We start from the raw sequence: 15,949 nt of genomic DNA on the forward strand, positions 1-15,949 counted from the left end.
TAATTTATGTAATAAAACAAGATTTGGCAAAATGTTAATTTATGAATCTTTTCTCAACCAACAAAATTACAATAAATTGAAACGAATCCGTAATAAATTATTGTGTGACATGAATCTCAAAATAAATTAAAATTTCATAATGAGCACACTATTAACTATACCCTCGATAGACACTGATCGAATTGCATTAAGCTGATAGTTACACTAACAAACATATATATAGATAAAAAATGTATTTATTGCTCACTGGTTCATATATATTATGCTTCACTTTTTTAATTTAGTTAATAAGCAAAAATAGTTTAAACATTTAATTAGGTAGCAAACATTCTATTGAACTAGAAATAAACTAAACCATTCATTAGGCTCAATTTTGATATGTGAACTTTTTTAATAAAGTAGCCAATTATACATGAATATGAAACAATAAAGGAGCCGATTATACATGAATATGAAACGAACTTTACCACGCACAACTTTGTTATTGGATTTTATTTTTAAAGATTTCATACCAATTAGAATATGCAGATCCTATATATAAAACACTTTCTTTTTTCACACTTAAGCATACAATAGTTTGTCAGTATCTCTTTCACCCACCCACAAGATTGTCACAATCACTCTTTTGGGAGTCAACGTCGGCGTCTCCATTGGACACACTTCCAGCTAAGTCGGGTTCTAATACATTTTGTAATGACCCACTCCACCACATGGTATGATACTGTCCGCTTTACTGCTTTAGACTCGAGTTTGTACGATTTTGTTCTTAAATTTTATTTCAAAATGTCCCATACTAATTGAAGTGTACGAATACTACATATATATATATATATATATATATATATATATATATATATATATAACGCCTTCCCAACTGGGTCATGCATAATTTATCACTTTGTTGTATCCTCGTGTCATGTTTGGATCCGCAAATAAGGCCCAACCACCCAAGCACAGCAGCCTAAGTGCAGTTTGGATCTGTATTCAACCCTTCTTAGTCCTTTTTGCTCGACAATGAAAAGAAAGTAAGTGTGTGTTTTTGCAATATGGTAAAAAACGGTAGTTCACAGCAAAGGTCAAAACTTTTTCATTTATTTCACTTCAAATTTTAAAATTGTTAATTCTTTTGTTACCTTTCACCGAACAAAATAAAAGTGATAATAACATCATATTTTCTACCCTTCTGGTAACTCTTCCATCATCTTCTTTTTCCCTCCTAGCATACCAACATTAGGTTATGTTTGGTATAATTAAAAAAGAAAAAAAATAGGATAAGATTAATTAGGAGAGTTAAAAAAAAATAGGATATCGTTAATTACTTATGGTGGTTGATTAATAAAGGATATGGAAATGATAGAAATCAATATATTTTAGTTTTTATTAAAAACTAGTGTTTCTTTCCATTTCTTTCTATTTTTTGATTACAAATCAAAGCGTCATGTATAATTTGTTTCATTCTGAATCTCTCTATTTCCTATTTTTTTCTTTAAAAATTTATATCAAACACAATATTTCATTTCCCTCCATTACTCCTTTTTTTTTTTTTTGTCCTTTCAATAACTTCCAATAAAACTGAGCCTTATAAAGTCCGACCCTTATTTAAAGTGAGGGAAAATGAAGAAAAGGTAATTGTTTTTGTTAATATGAAATAGCAATAAAATAATGATTTTATACTAATACAATAATTTTAATAAAATACTGTATAATGTTTGGATTGAGAGTATGAACAAGTGTTCGATGTAAGAGTAAATTTTTCATGTCACATTGATAACAAACACGCACACACTTACCGAATCAATGATTAAAAAAAAAAAAAAAAACTTACCCTATTTAGGATGAATTTCACATGACAAATAGTAGAACGACGGGATTGGTTTTGGATATGATTGAAAAGATGTGGTTTCCGTCAAAGAGATGATTTTTTTGGTCAAGGTCAGATTCTTACTGGGTACCGCTGTACTACTAATATGCTTGCAACCAAAAAAGGATGCAGCTTTTTATTTGACAAGTTCTGATTAAGACCAAAGTAGAATTTTAGATAAATCAGGGTATGCCAAAGTTGTAGACTCCTTTTTTTTTTTTTTTGTTTTTTTTAGGCGTTTTGTAGAATTAAAAATTGTACCCGGACCTTTTTGTAAAAATTGAGAAAAGGGAGGGACTTTTGCTGGGATATCAAGAGAGGGCCTTCGCGCCTTTTCAATAAAAAAGCCGACACAAATAGTGTACGTGCAGCGAGTAATTCGCGTCTATTGGTCAGCGCAACTCTCTAGGAATCTGTCCAAACACATTGGTCACATCAAAACACACATTCTCTCTCTACTTAATTTCCCCCCTCTCTCTCTCTATAACTGTACATGCACATATACACACACTCTCTCTCTCTCTCTATATCTCTGTGAGAAAAGGGCTAGAGGAAGACCTCTGTATCTCTGTTGATCGCCATCGGTAATGTACTACAAGCTCTCATTTTGATAATCGTTTTGTGCTTCATTGTCAATAGAAATCTTAAATTTCATAATGGTACACATGCACGAGTGTATATTTTTTTAATGGTTCTACACTCTTTTAAGACTTTGTCTAAAGCCCTCGAAAATATCTAGAACCCTAATATTGTGATTTTGATTTTATGGTTTTTTAGAAGGTCAATTGATGGCCAAAAAGGCTTCAGAATCCATGGATTCAGATGTGGGTTCAGCAGAGGATGTCGTTCAGGCATTTTTGGAATACTTGGTCGATCCTTTGTTACCTTCCAAGTCCTCTGCGCGGGAAAATCCTTCCCTTTCTCAACAACAATTAGTCTCCAAACAGGTACTCATTGATCAGCTTTGTTCAAGCCCCATGTTTAATCGATTGATTTGATGCCTCATTTATGCGATTCCTATGCGTTTTTCTATTTGTTTTTTTAAAAAATTTGATATGTCTTTGATATTCATACCTTCTTAGCACTCAAATAAACAATATACAACTATTTCTTTCATTAATATAGAATTTGAATATAATTTTTTCAGTTACAGTTATAATAAGATAAAAACTTTTTTGGCAATGGGGCTAAAAACTGGAAGCACCTTGGGTAGCTACCCGAGCACTAACATCTAACGTGATAATAAATAACAATACACGAGAGATTTCACACACAATGAGAGGGATCCGGAACGATGATCTGGAGGGAGGAGGAGTAGACAAACAAGAGAGATTAATAATGAAGTTAGGAATGTTTGTATACATGACATAGAGTAAAGGAGTTTTTGGAATTATGGTGGTTTTTGGGTCTTATTTTTTTCCCTTCCACTCCTTAATGCTTAAAAATGTTAGCATTTCAGCTCTAAAAGAATCGGGTGATACCTATTGAGTGCGGATGCTACTGGGTATTACCAAACATTTAAAGTTTAGTCATGATTATCTTAGCTGCCCTCGCGCAAAGCTACCTTGGGAAATCGTTCCTTGTTGTCGGGGCTCGCGGCTATGCATTAATTGTTTTCGGCTATGCATCAAATGGTAGTGATTGGGCATTTAATGCTGGTGGTTGAGCATTAAATTTAGACAACATGATTGTGAGTTCCACTGTCTTGGCACGGGATCAACATCCCTACCAAAGCGTCCACTACCCAAATGTCTGGTCGTATTCACACTTCCAATCCTCCATACCAAAGTCCTTCTCAATATCCCAGAGTACAACTATAAGGGTGTAGTTAGTCCTAACTGTCCCTTTTTCGTCCCAGCTATTTGAATAATCTTGAGGGCAGCCTTGGCTGCATACCTCGAGGTTTTAGTATTCTCGAGAGAGCGTCTCAAGCCTATAGATATGAAGGTTGCTCTTCGAGGTGTTGGGGAACCTGAGAGGGTGTCTTAGGACTTCTGGATCGAGAATTGTTTCTCGAGGTCTTTGAGGGACCTTGGATGCTGTCTCAGAGTTTTGGACTCGAAGGCTCTTCGAGGGTGTCTCTCGGTTTTGGACTCCAGAAATCAAACACTGTGGCCGACCCGCTACAACTTTTTGAACATCCTGATCATTGCTGAAGAAGAGGAATTGGAAATTTTCAGTTGCTGCTAATCAGAAAATTCTGTGTTTACAGTTCAAAATCTTCGACAGAGTGTTTTGTAAGACACGAATTTGGATAGGTTTCTATGAAATGATTTTACCAAAGAGGCCAAGTTTACATTATTGGATTACAGGATCTGTGTATACCTCACTCGTTTCGGGGCTCGCGGCTATGCATTAAATGTTTCCGGCTATGCATCAAATGGTAGTGATTGGGCATTTAATGCTGGTGGTTGAGCATTAAATTTAGACAACATGATTGTGAGTTCCTGTCTCTTGGCACGGGATCACCATCCCTACCAAAGGGTCCAATACCCAAGTGTCTGGTCGTATTCTTACTTCCAATCCTCCATTCCAAAGTCCTTCTCAATATCCCAGAGTACAACTATAAGTGTGTAGTTAGTCCTAATTGCCCCTCTTTCGTCCCAGCTATTTGCCTAATCTTGAGGGCAGCCTTGGCTGCATTCCTCGAGGTTTTAGTATGCTCGAGAGAGCGTCTCAAGCCTTTGGATACGAAGGTTGCTCTTCGAGGTAGTGGGGAACCTGAGAGGGCGTCTTAGGATTTCTGGAGAGAGAATTGTTTCTCGAGGTCTCTGAGGGACCTGAGATGCTGTCTCCGAGTTTTGGACTCGAAGGCTCTTCGAGGTTTTGGGTTACCTTAGAGGGCGTCTCGCGGTTTTGGACTTGAGAATTGTTTCTTGAGGTTTTAGGGGACCTGAGAAGGTGTCTCAGGGTTTTAGACTTGAAAGTTGCTATTCGAGATTTTGGTGGACCTGAGAGTTGTCTCAGGGTTTTAGATTCGTTCTAGAATTGCTTATCGAGGTTTTGGGAGACTTAAAAGGGTGACTTGGGGATTTCTGCTTTTCGAGATTCTAGAGCACTTGAAGGGATGCCTCGGGATATTGGTGATTGTGAACTTCTCCAGGTTTTGGTCGACCTGTGAAGGTATCTAAAGTGCTTTGAACTTGAGATTTGTTCCTTGAGGTCTTTGCCTATTTGACCCTTGCTGATGTGGCCAAAGTTTGTATTTTTCTTGTGGGGTTAGCCATGTAGGCAGCGCACATTTGACACCTTCAGGCAGTGGCTGAGTACCTGTTATGGAGTTAAAATGAAATCAATATGGTCTAGCTATTGGTAGGAATGATTATATGAATTTAGGTTTTAACTTTAACTTGGCATATGTCTTCAAAATTAAACCTTATCCTATGTTGGCTCGTTAAGTTCTCTGATGTAACAGTGGTTCATCTTTATATATTTAGCATCTTGCCTTTTTTGTAGAATACACACCTTATACTTGTCAACTACTCATTAATTTTACAATATATTCTGTAAATCATACATTAGCATTACTATCAATATTTACCAAAATTTCATTTAAAATTTGCATGTTGGTCATTGCCTATTAACATACATCATGCCTTTGGAAGGAATGTGTTATCTCTATAGGTTCTGATATACTGATCTATATATTCATATTGCGTGCTTGTAAACTGTGGTATGTTCTTTTTATTAATTTGTTTTATTCCTTGGAAAAATCACATAGCTCTCAAGATTTAGAGTCACGAGATATGTATATCAAGACCTCTATTACCTTTTTGAAACTTCATCATTTATCTTGTTTTGAGATTGTGTGAATAAGTCCTGATGTTTAAGTTGGTTTTGAATGACCACTGATCACAAAGACTAGATGTTGAGGCCAGTTTGAAAAATGAGTCATGTTGGCCATTAGCATGAGGACTATATACTTACTTACCTGCTATTGTGCATGCATATCTATGTTATGTAGAAAATCATGCTTGCATTTTAATACTAATGTAACAAATTACTTAATTTCTTTGTGTACTTGTTCTTTCCGTGATCTGCTTCAGGTGCATGCCGTTGTGTTACTCTACAACTATTACCAGAGGAGAAAACATGCAGAAGTAGAATTTCTAAATTTCGAGTCATTTTGCAAGTTGGCTGTAACTTTGAGACCGAGTTTGATGTCACACATGAAAATCTTGAACCGTTCTGATTATACTGAGTTGAATGATCTGGAAAATCAGTTTTCACTGACTGAGAAAGCCATTATGGATGCATGTGATCTATCTTTAGTGCTAAATGCATCAAAAGATGTTCCAAGCACTGAGGGATGGCCAATTTCCAAAGTTGCAGTTCTGTTAATTGACTCTAGGAAGGAGAACTGTGTACTGGTATTTAGTTCCATCACTCATGGGGTTTGGTCAGTTATCGAAAAAGATCTTGATGTATCCAATGCCAGTTCAGAAGATGCGGTGGAGGGAAAAAACATAAACAAAAGGAAAAGAATCGCTAGAAAACCTCTGAGAGATGAAGCCAATGCTGGTGAAGCTGGCTTCCAACAGCTTGCATATTCAGCTGTTAAGGAAGCAATGGGTATGCTTTCTTCAATACATTTACTAGATGGTAATGGTTTTAAAATGTGGACACTTTCCTTGATTTACTTCTGAATTTTGTGCCATGAAGTCACGTGCTTAAAGGTTGTTGCTCTTTTCTTTGTTTCTGTTTATTGCATTGCCAACAATTTTTTTTATTATTATTATTATATATAAAGATTCTTTATAAAATAACTACATGTTAAAAACATTGACATAATGTCCAAAAACCCAGTTCATCAAATGCCATTCGTCATTGTTCAAATAGTTTTTTTTGGGCTGTAAACCGTTCCGTGTATCCAGTGGCAGAGTAGGCCCCAAGTCTGAGAAGAGATAGTAGAGCATTCAAATCCCTCCCCAGGCTCTATGAATCTCTTCTCAAATCAGCACATTTTGTAGGTTTCTTTTACTCCAGAGCAGTTGGTATGGTTGTCACCTTCTCACTATTGAGGCTGAGGCTCATGTCTTATTGGATGGCATGGCCTGAGGGAAGCTTCTTCTATAAAATTTAATCACTGAATGATTGAGGATGATTTATGTGTGTGGTGGCAGGATGTGTCAGGTTATGATCTATTGTTTGATGCTATTACAATCACCCTATATGGGAGATTCTAGACTTGTATGATTCTGTAGAAGCTCATAATTATTGGTTCCCTAGTTCGGTCAATGAGAGAGCAGATATACATGTCCGGAGAGAGGCTACTTGGTCTGCTCCTTGTAAGAATCAATTTCATCCTCCTTGAGGTTTAGTCAAAAGGAGGTTGATTTTATAGTTGTTCTGTTCTGTTTTAGTCAAAAGGAGGTTGATTTTGTTTATGGTTTGTTTTGCTATTCTATTAGCTTTATTCTTATTCTTCAAGGGATTCTCACCCTTCTTTATATAATTCTATTTTGGGTTCCTTCAGAGAAAAATAAGTAAATAAAAAGGGAAAGTTTTTATTGACAATATCTGTACCTTTATTAAATTAAATCACAACCGTTTTAAGCTATGAGTATGATGATTATTTGTTCAGACAAGTGGTATGAAATGTTGATATTATTTGTGTCCCCTGTTGTCACCAAAACAGTATGATTCTGTATTATTGGGTCATAAGGTTTTTTTTTCCTAGTTATTATTGGGTCATAAGTTGCTTTATGCTTTATTTCTTGGTAGGTAGTTGTTTTGTAATTTAATGCTTTTGGAGTGGAGGGTGGTATCTAATATTTTAATTTGTTTTATACCTGATTTTGGAGAGAACTAGCTGATACTTGTATATGATGTACTTGGAACAGGCATTAATCAGACTGATCTTATGGTTTTGGAGAGCCATGTTGTATATTCCACAAGCAAAGAGAAGACAGCTTCTCAGTTTTATTTAGTGCAATGCACCAAATCAATCAATGAGGATCTTCAAGTTCCTATTAAAGATGTTATTGATAGGTTGGTTCTGGTCACTATCAAAATTTTCCCTGTATGCACATGATTACTGGTTTCTGGTAGATGCCGTAGTGGTAAAACGTGAAATTAGAGTTTTTATGAGATTAGTCAGTCTTCTGATATATTCCTTTTCTCATGTATTATTATTTTTATTAATTTTCTTTTTTGGGAAAATAACTATCTCGTGGTTCAGATAACTTATTTTGGAGCTTATTTATTATTAGTATATTCATTGTTTTTAATTTTACACGGATCGATTGACTTATGAGCTATCAATGGCGCTGAAGAAAGATAAGCGATGTCAGATGTGATTAAGCCATCCGTTTGAATGTTTTATTTGAATTTTTTTGTTTACCATTGATTGCAATTGGAACCCTTTCATATGGCATAATTAATTGGAAGATGATCTAATATAGTAATTTTACAATTTTAGGAGAAGGGAGATGACGTCACACTCCACTTTTGTTTCTTTCGTCCTCTAGGAAGACTGATCTAATACCGTAATTTTATGACAATAAGAGAAGGGAAATAATATTACACTCCATTTTTGTTGTTTTGTCTTTACTTGCCGTTTTTTAAAGAAGTCAATTACATAACTGTCCTTCAAGAGCACTGTAAGACTCCACAGTTATCCTAGAATACTCTTATACTTCGTATTTTTTATTTTAAAAATCAAATCAAATGCAAGAGTACAAAAGTGGAGTGCGAATATTACATTCCTAGACGATAGGGCCCATTATTATTTTAATGAACTGTGCGTGCAATAGTATATGTCTGACTACCAGTGCAATGAATCCTATTTCTTATCCGTTTAAGCTTAATGAGCTTGTTATTTGAGTAGTTTGCAGGGCCCTTTGGTCAAAAAGAGTTCCTGCAGTTGGACTGTCACCCCCGTTGTGGAGTATTTTCACGTGCTTCCTTATGCTAGGATCATATCAGGCTGGCTTTCTAGGTAAAAACAATGTTACACATTTATATTTCTTTCCTTCTTTCGTCCTTTATTTTTTTTTCAAAAAAAAAAAAAGGAATACTTTTAGGTAGGTCTTATGCCTTATACTTTAAAGTTCATGATCTATTTGCTTTCAAGTTTATGTCGATCTGTTTGTTATGGGCTTCTAAATTATACTCACCTAACACCAAGTTTCAAGAATTGCATTGAGAAAGTTATTAGCTTTTGAACATTGCATCACAATACAGAAAAATCCAGCTAACATTTGTTCTTAAAAAATATTTTATTTTTCAATTTCAATTAATCTTCAACTATTAAGTGCCTCAAATTATAAGCAAGTTTGTCCTTTTAAAAAGGAGGCAAACTTGAAAATGGATCTTATCCGCTCTGTTTATCATAGCCTACAGTTCTATGTAATTTCATAATATCTCTTCATGGTACTTGTCCTGAGATGATGCAAGATCTTACAGCTAATATTTTTCTGATTTTGACCTTCGTGAAATGTTGCAGGGAAATGTTCTCAAGTAGTGTGCAAGATTTGAGGTTGGGATTGGGAGATGTAAATGCCAATAGCTCTCAGAAGACAGAGAACTCTTGTGACAAAGAAGTTGTTGCTAATGGTGATAACTCTAATAAACATTGTGGTGTAGCAGATTCTATTGAGAGAGAGACAAATGGTGCTAATGCTGAGTCTCCAAAGCTGAAGAGTAATGATTCTTTAGGTGGGCCACATGGTATGGATGTGGAGGACTCTTCTACTGATGGCCCTCAGAAGGAAGACAGAAAGAAAAAATTTGGCAATGCAATCAAAGTTTACCATCACCAGAAAAGGGCAACTTCTTCTGTGGAGAATAGTATGAATTCCTCAACAAGTGGTATCAAGGTTAAGGTAAGATTTGCTTCTCGATTTATTTTATGGCATTCAACTAACGATTTTATTTTACTTTTGATGCCATTCTTTTCAACTATATTTTCTTTCTTATTTTTGTTCTGCCATGACAGTCGTGATGTTCTGGAAATGGAACTAAAAGTGTTTGTTTCAAAGTAGGAAATTTTGATTCCTGTAGGCAAGAACTTCAGCTTGTTGCTAGTTGTTGTTGTGATTTCATTGAATGAGAAGGAATTTAGCTGTCAATAAGCAGTTATGACAGAGGGTTTGATTAAGTTACCGAAAATTAGAGGCAGAGTGATTTTCATGGCTTCTCTTTGGTGTATTTGTTTTAATAGAAAAAGATTGGTCTTGGAATACCATAACAAGAGATTGGGTTTCATTGGCTTCTTCTTGACCTTGTAAAGTAAGCCTTCCATAAATTTTGAAGCTTCTCCCTAGGAAAGGAACCAAATTTAGCTTTGATGGTTACTCTCTCAGTAATCCGTGTCAGCTAAGAATTGGAGGTTTATTTAGAGACCTGGGGAGATTTTTATTCTTCAAGCCAACTGGAATAGATCATACCATTAAAGAGCACCAGGATACATTTTTTTCTTAAGTTGTCACTCCTATGATTTTTAGGGGCTTTAATTGGATATGTAGAATGAAGAAATGTTTAGGAGTTTGCTTAATGAAAAATATGGCTCAACATTTAGATTTTGCAGATTGTTGAGTATTTATAAAATTAAAGAGTAAGTACCAGGAAAAAGCCTAAACACTCATTCAGGATGCTGAATTTCCTTATATTATCCTTAAATTTTGTCTTTTCAATTTATTATGATAGCCCCTTCAATGGTTGGCAGGTGGAGATGGTTGATTCCATGACGAAACCATGCGTTAATGAATGCAAAGACGAAAAGGTTGATGCTGGAAATAAGATTTGCAGTGTTATCCCATCTGATCAAGGAGTGCCCATCGGAGAACATGTGCTGGTTGCTTTTCAGCTGGACTCTAAATCTCTAGAAAAGGTTGATGTTTGAAAAAGACTAAACACTTCGTTCAGGATGCTATTCCTTATATTATCCTTAAATTTTGTCTTCTCAATTTATTGTGATAGCCTTCAATGGTTGGCAGGTGGAGATGGTTGACTCCATGATGGAACCATGCGTTAATGAATGCAGAGACAAAAAGGTTGATACTGGAAATAAGATCTGCAGTGTCATCCCATCTGATCAAGGAGTGCCCATCGGAGATCATGCACCGGTTCCTTTTCAGCTGGACTCTAAATCTCTAGAAAAGGTTGATGATTGAAAAATCCTAAACACTCGGTTCAGGATGCTGAATTTCCTCATGTTATCCTTAAATTTTGTCTTTTCAATTTCTTAGAATAGCCTTCAATGGTTGGCAGGTGGAGGTGGTTGACTCCATGATGAAACCATGCGTTAATGAATGCAGAGACGAAAAGGTTGATGCTGGAAATAAGATCTGCAGTGTTATCCCATCTGATCAAGGAGTGCCCATCGGAGATCATGCTCTGGTTCCTTTTCAGCTGGACTCTAAATATCTAGAAAAAGTACAAGTTACTCTGGCTTCGAAAGAAAATGAGTTATCGCAGACTGCCCTAAGAGTTCTTCTCCGGAAAAGAGATAAACTGGTATTAATTTTTAGCGGCAACTTGTTATGCGTGTGTTTCTATGCATGTGTCTCAATATTTTTACCAAGCTCAACTTTGGAAGTAGGTTAGCGAGCAACTTCCAATTTAGGACAATTAAGAAACTACATATATATATATATATGCGCATGCATACATATACATGTACAAATTTAGAACCAACCATATATGCACACATATTTTTACCAAGTTCAATATTTGTTTATATATATATATATATATATTTCTCTAATTGAGACACTCACTTTGCCCAATGGGGACTGAGCCCTCGACCTTCTAATATAGAAGGTGAGGAACTATTTGATAAATCTTTCTTTCTTCTATAGATTGCTTATTAAAATTTGACATACAGCTTCCTTCCTGCTATATATGATAACACTGTATTCATCTGTTCTTTGATCTGGTTTGCAGTCCCGTCATCTACGGAATCTAGAAGATGAGATTGCTGTATGTGATAAAAATATCCAAACAATCTTAGATGGTATTGATCTTTTCTGGCCCTATTATGCTTTTTTTTTTATTGTGGTTTCAGTTTCCCTTTCTTATTCATCTTTAAATTTAAATACTATTTGGTTAGAAGTTTAGCGTAGATCGGTATTGAAGATTTAATGGAGCAATCAGTGGAGGAAAATCTTTCGGTCTGTTCTACATGTTTCATTTCTCTCTTTGCTTCCGTTTTATGCTTTACAACATAGTATCAGAGCCTAATTTCTCTTCCTAGGTTTGGACCCTTATTTTGGGGTATTCCCTTAGCATTTGAAATTTTGTTAAGGTTTTTCGGTGCTATTTGTTGCCGGTTTGTTCGGCAGTAATGTTCTTCGCTTTTGCCGTGTTTCCGGCAATTTTTATTGACTTGTTTGGTCTGCTGGTGTGTTTGGTAGCATTGTTTTCGTCTTTGCCGTGTCTCTGCAGTTTTTATCAACTTGTTTGGGCTGCCGGTGTGTTCGGTAGCATTGTCCTCGCTTTTGCTGTGTCTCCGACAGTTTTTTGTTGACTTGTTTGGACTATCGGTGAGTTCGGTAGCATTATTCTTTGTCTTCTCTCTTCATCATTCATACTTCTTGTTACTCGTCATCTCAATGGCAAGTTGGGAGTATTGAAGATTTAATGGAGGAATCAGTAGAGGAAATCTTTCAGTAATTGATGTTGTTTCCTATTATTGAAGATTTGGTGTTACTAGAGGAATCAATGGAGAAAAATCCTCCATGTTTCCTATTTTCTAATTCTTTCCATTCTCATAATTTCTTCTCCTATATAAAGGAGCCTCCACCGTTATATTGTATATGAGTTGAGAGAGTATTATAAAAGTGATGTAGCCCTTTGGGCTCTGTGTCATAGATGTAGGCCCTAGTAGCTTAACCACGTAATATCGGTGTGTTCTATTTGTTTCTTTTCTCTTTGCTTCCATTTTATGCTTTACAACAATAGGAAAAGTGGATTCAATTCTGTTTTAGTAGGCATTAGCTGGTTACCAATGAATGCACTCATGCCAAAAGCACTGATTGTGCTGCAGAATAACTGGCTGCAGTTCTAAAAGTTAGACTTAGAGTTTAGCTTTGAATTAGAGTATACCTCCTGTCTGTTTGTTGGATTCCTCCAGAATTTGATTGGTTTTTTGGATTTCAAAATCATATTCTGATTTCTATTTCTTCCAAAATGATCAACATGACAAATGGGGTTCCAGGAATGGGAGTTGGTTGGAGGTAGTGACATTTTTTATTTTGTTGTTTACGATTTTGCATAAAATATTAAAAGGTAAGAGACGGAGAGGGTGGCCAAAACTAACATGGGATGACGATATTAAAAATGATTTAAAGAAATTAAATATAGTAGGCGAAATGGCACGTAATAGAAAGGATTGGAGAAAGAGAATTCTTGTGGCCAACCCTGTTCATAAGAATTCTTAGGAAATAAATTAATGTATTTTTGAAATATAATGCCAATAATGGGTTTCATGACAAAGTACGACTCAGAAAATAACGGAGCGCTATTCTATATAGAAGCCAAAGAGAAGGGCGCTTGAAAAATTGTGTATATGATATCATCAATAAAGAACAATACTCCCTGTCAACATGCTTGGACCATAATATGACAAACACAGGAGCTTTCAAGAGAATTTTCCATGGTCCAAAAAAATGCTATTGTGTTTCTAATTTTGGAATTTTTGGCGTAAACCAAACATGATGAATTCAGAGAGATCTATTCAACTATAGGTGAGGGAGCTATAAATCAATACATGGGCCATATCTTTTAAATCAATTTGTATATTGCACATATCTGTTTGGGATCAATTAATTTCTAGCTATTGTGTCTGATTGTTGGATATATTACTATTGCCTTCCATAGAAAAAAACCACTTTGAAAAAATTTGGGATTTCGAAGTAGTTGGTCAGTCAAAATCCATATTAGTACCTGCCATGACCTGTAGTAAAATCTGACCAGAAGAATTTGGTGTGGTTAGTGGCCACTGCCATTAATTTCCTCCACCACAATTTTTTTACAGAGATTCAGTCTCCAATTCCACATCTTCTTATGGAAGGTGGAAACAATGCCACTCTTGTTCTTCCTGAGCCACGTGGTAGCTCACCAGGACTTATTAATGATGGGCCATGGTAGCGATCAATAAACATACAATAACTCAAATGTGTTTTCATCTTTCTACTTATTATAGGTGGTGCAGATGATATGGCTTTAAAGATAGAAGCCATTATAGATGGTTGTAATGAGGTCTGCCTAAAAAGCGAAAGACAAACTCGAGATAGTACTAATCAACATTTTGAAGACCAAGGCTCACCTCAAAATTTGAAGAGGAAGAGATTAGCTGAGGCCATCCTCACATTGCGAAATCCATGTCAGGCAAGTTTTGCCATCAGAATATCATATTTTGTTTTGCATTTCTCTTTCCCATGAAGTTCTTAATATAATTATTTTGGTTTTCTACATTCTTAATTTTATCATCTATAAAAAGATCATTAAGATGACATGAAGCACCTTGGAAAGGTTACCATAATGTCAGTTGCATTGAAAGAGGAAGCATATTTTTTTTTTTCAAATTTGTGAAAAACATGACATTTTAGGGGTTACATTGACATATCCTTTATACTTCCGCTACATGCCAGCTGATGAAGGCATTAAACTCATTTGATCAAGTCAAGATGGTCCAACTCAAACTGAGTTTCAGCTGAATTCATAATTTGTTCAATAATATTATCTGATGCAACTCTGATAACTTAGATAGTTGTTTTGTCCAAGTCATGCATGGTGAGATTTGCTGTGTCACTGTCTCTTCATTCTAGAAGTGGCCCAATGCTGCTAAAGGGTTGTGACCCTTAGTAACATTTAGGGGAGGGGAAAAAGGCTCCTGCAGGGGTTGGATGGGTCTACATTATTATATGTCCCTCGTAAAAACTCTAGAACCCGTCCTTGCCTTTACATTCCTTATAACCTGGTGGCTATTCCCCCCATATAACATTACTGTTACAGTATAGTTATAGCATATCTCCCCCCTCCCCACTTTTTCCACTGGAGAGTGAATCAAGTGTTCTGACTAGGAGGCGACCACAGTAGTCTTGGAACCACCTCCGATTTGCTGCCTTCAATGGCCATTGGATTGTGTACATTATGTATTTGTATCCTTATATATCTCTGTTAAAGCAATGGATCTGCTGTGAAATATGTTTTGCAGTTCTTATAACCACATATGGAATTTTATGCATTGCATTTTGTTTATGGCATACAAAGTATAACAAAATTTTCACACAGCAGGAACTGGATGACATATGTTATGAGAACAATTGGATTTTACCAACATACTGTGTGACCCCATCAGACGGTAAGTTTTCCGGTCTCTAGATATGGATTGCTTTTTTATTGTACTATGAGCCGCTGATTGCAGTAGGGTTCATGTGGTGCCATATGGAAGAGGATGGTTGAAAAAATTACTTAATCCTAATTGGGTATATTGTTTAAATTTTTTTTTCTTAATTGAACTCATTTTAATTAGATTTTTTCCCTCACATAGATGGATTCCTGGCCAATGTGACTGTGAAAGGGATGGATTTTGAGTGTTCAGGTGGAAGCAGCTTGCGTTCCAATCCCCGTGAAGCAAGGGAGTCAGCTGCTGCACAGATGATTGGTAAATTACAAGATATGGCAGGCAAGATGCAGTAGTATTAGGTTCTTCTGCGAGAAGTGCTCCCGAGCAGTAAGCTTGGTAACCCGGTGTATACCTCCTTTTACTGGGCTCCAATAGTATGTAAAAATTAGTTTTTCTTTTGTCGAATATTCCCCTGCAAAACAGTGTATTTCACTTTCTGCAAGCACAATGTGGTATCTGTGCACTAGTGAAATCTTATTCATATCGTTGGCTTCGTTGTTTGTAGTTTGTCGTTTGATCCTTTTTCTGGGAGTGGCAATCAGTAGTTATCCTAGATGGCTGCACTGTTTTTAGGTAATTTGGCGGCATTCAATTTAAACCTCCTCTTTCTCATTTCATTTTATTTTATTTTCTGACCGTGTCCGTGTTTGAAGTAAATCATACCATTTGAACCTGAACCATCCTTTCACAGATTTAGGTCACACTCACTGTTTTAAATAGAAAATTTTGAATAG

The 15,949-nt window shown here is 35.9% G+C and overlaps 1 protein-coding gene across 3 annotated transcripts; it reads left to right on the forward strand.

The window, feature by feature from the left end:
* The first annotated feature begins 2,251 nt into the window (after positions 1 to 2,251).
* On the forward strand, positions 2,252 to 15,722 carry LOC132275422 (uncharacterized). Of its 3 annotated transcripts, none has more exons than XM_059776903.1 (13): positions 2,252 to 2,450; positions 2,639 to 2,808; positions 5,908 to 6,463; positions 7,705 to 7,852; positions 8,691 to 8,801; positions 9,309 to 9,687; positions 10,530 to 10,694; positions 10,801 to 10,965; positions 11,075 to 11,320; positions 11,750 to 11,819; positions 14,010 to 14,194; positions 15,104 to 15,170; positions 15,360 to 15,722. In XM_059776903.1, the coding sequence occupies exons 2-13, from the start codon at positions 2,650 to 2,652 to the stop codon at positions 15,506 to 15,508; spliced, it is 2,400 nt and encodes a 799-aa protein (XP_059632886.1). In that variant the 5' UTR covers positions 2,252 to 2,450; positions 2,639 to 2,649; the 3' UTR covers positions 15,509 to 15,722. The 3 variants fall into 3 exon arrangements, with proteins under 3 accessions (XP_059632886.1, XP_059632885.1, XP_059632887.1); XM_059776902.1 differs by having other exon boundaries at positions 2,252 to 2,445; XM_059776904.1 differs by having other exon boundaries at positions 2,256 to 2,445; positions 5,908 to 6,433.
* Positions 15,723 to 15,949: the final 227 nt, after the last annotated feature.

Source organism: Cornus florida, unplaced genomic scaffold (genome assembly GCF_030987335.1).
Source record: "Cornus florida cultivar Cherokee Brave unplaced genomic scaffold, ASM3098733v1 CherokeeBrave_3.0.0_Hap2_Chr09, whole genome shotgun sequence".
NCBI lineage: Eukaryota > Viridiplantae > Streptophyta > Magnoliopsida > Cornales > Cornaceae > Cornus > Cornus florida.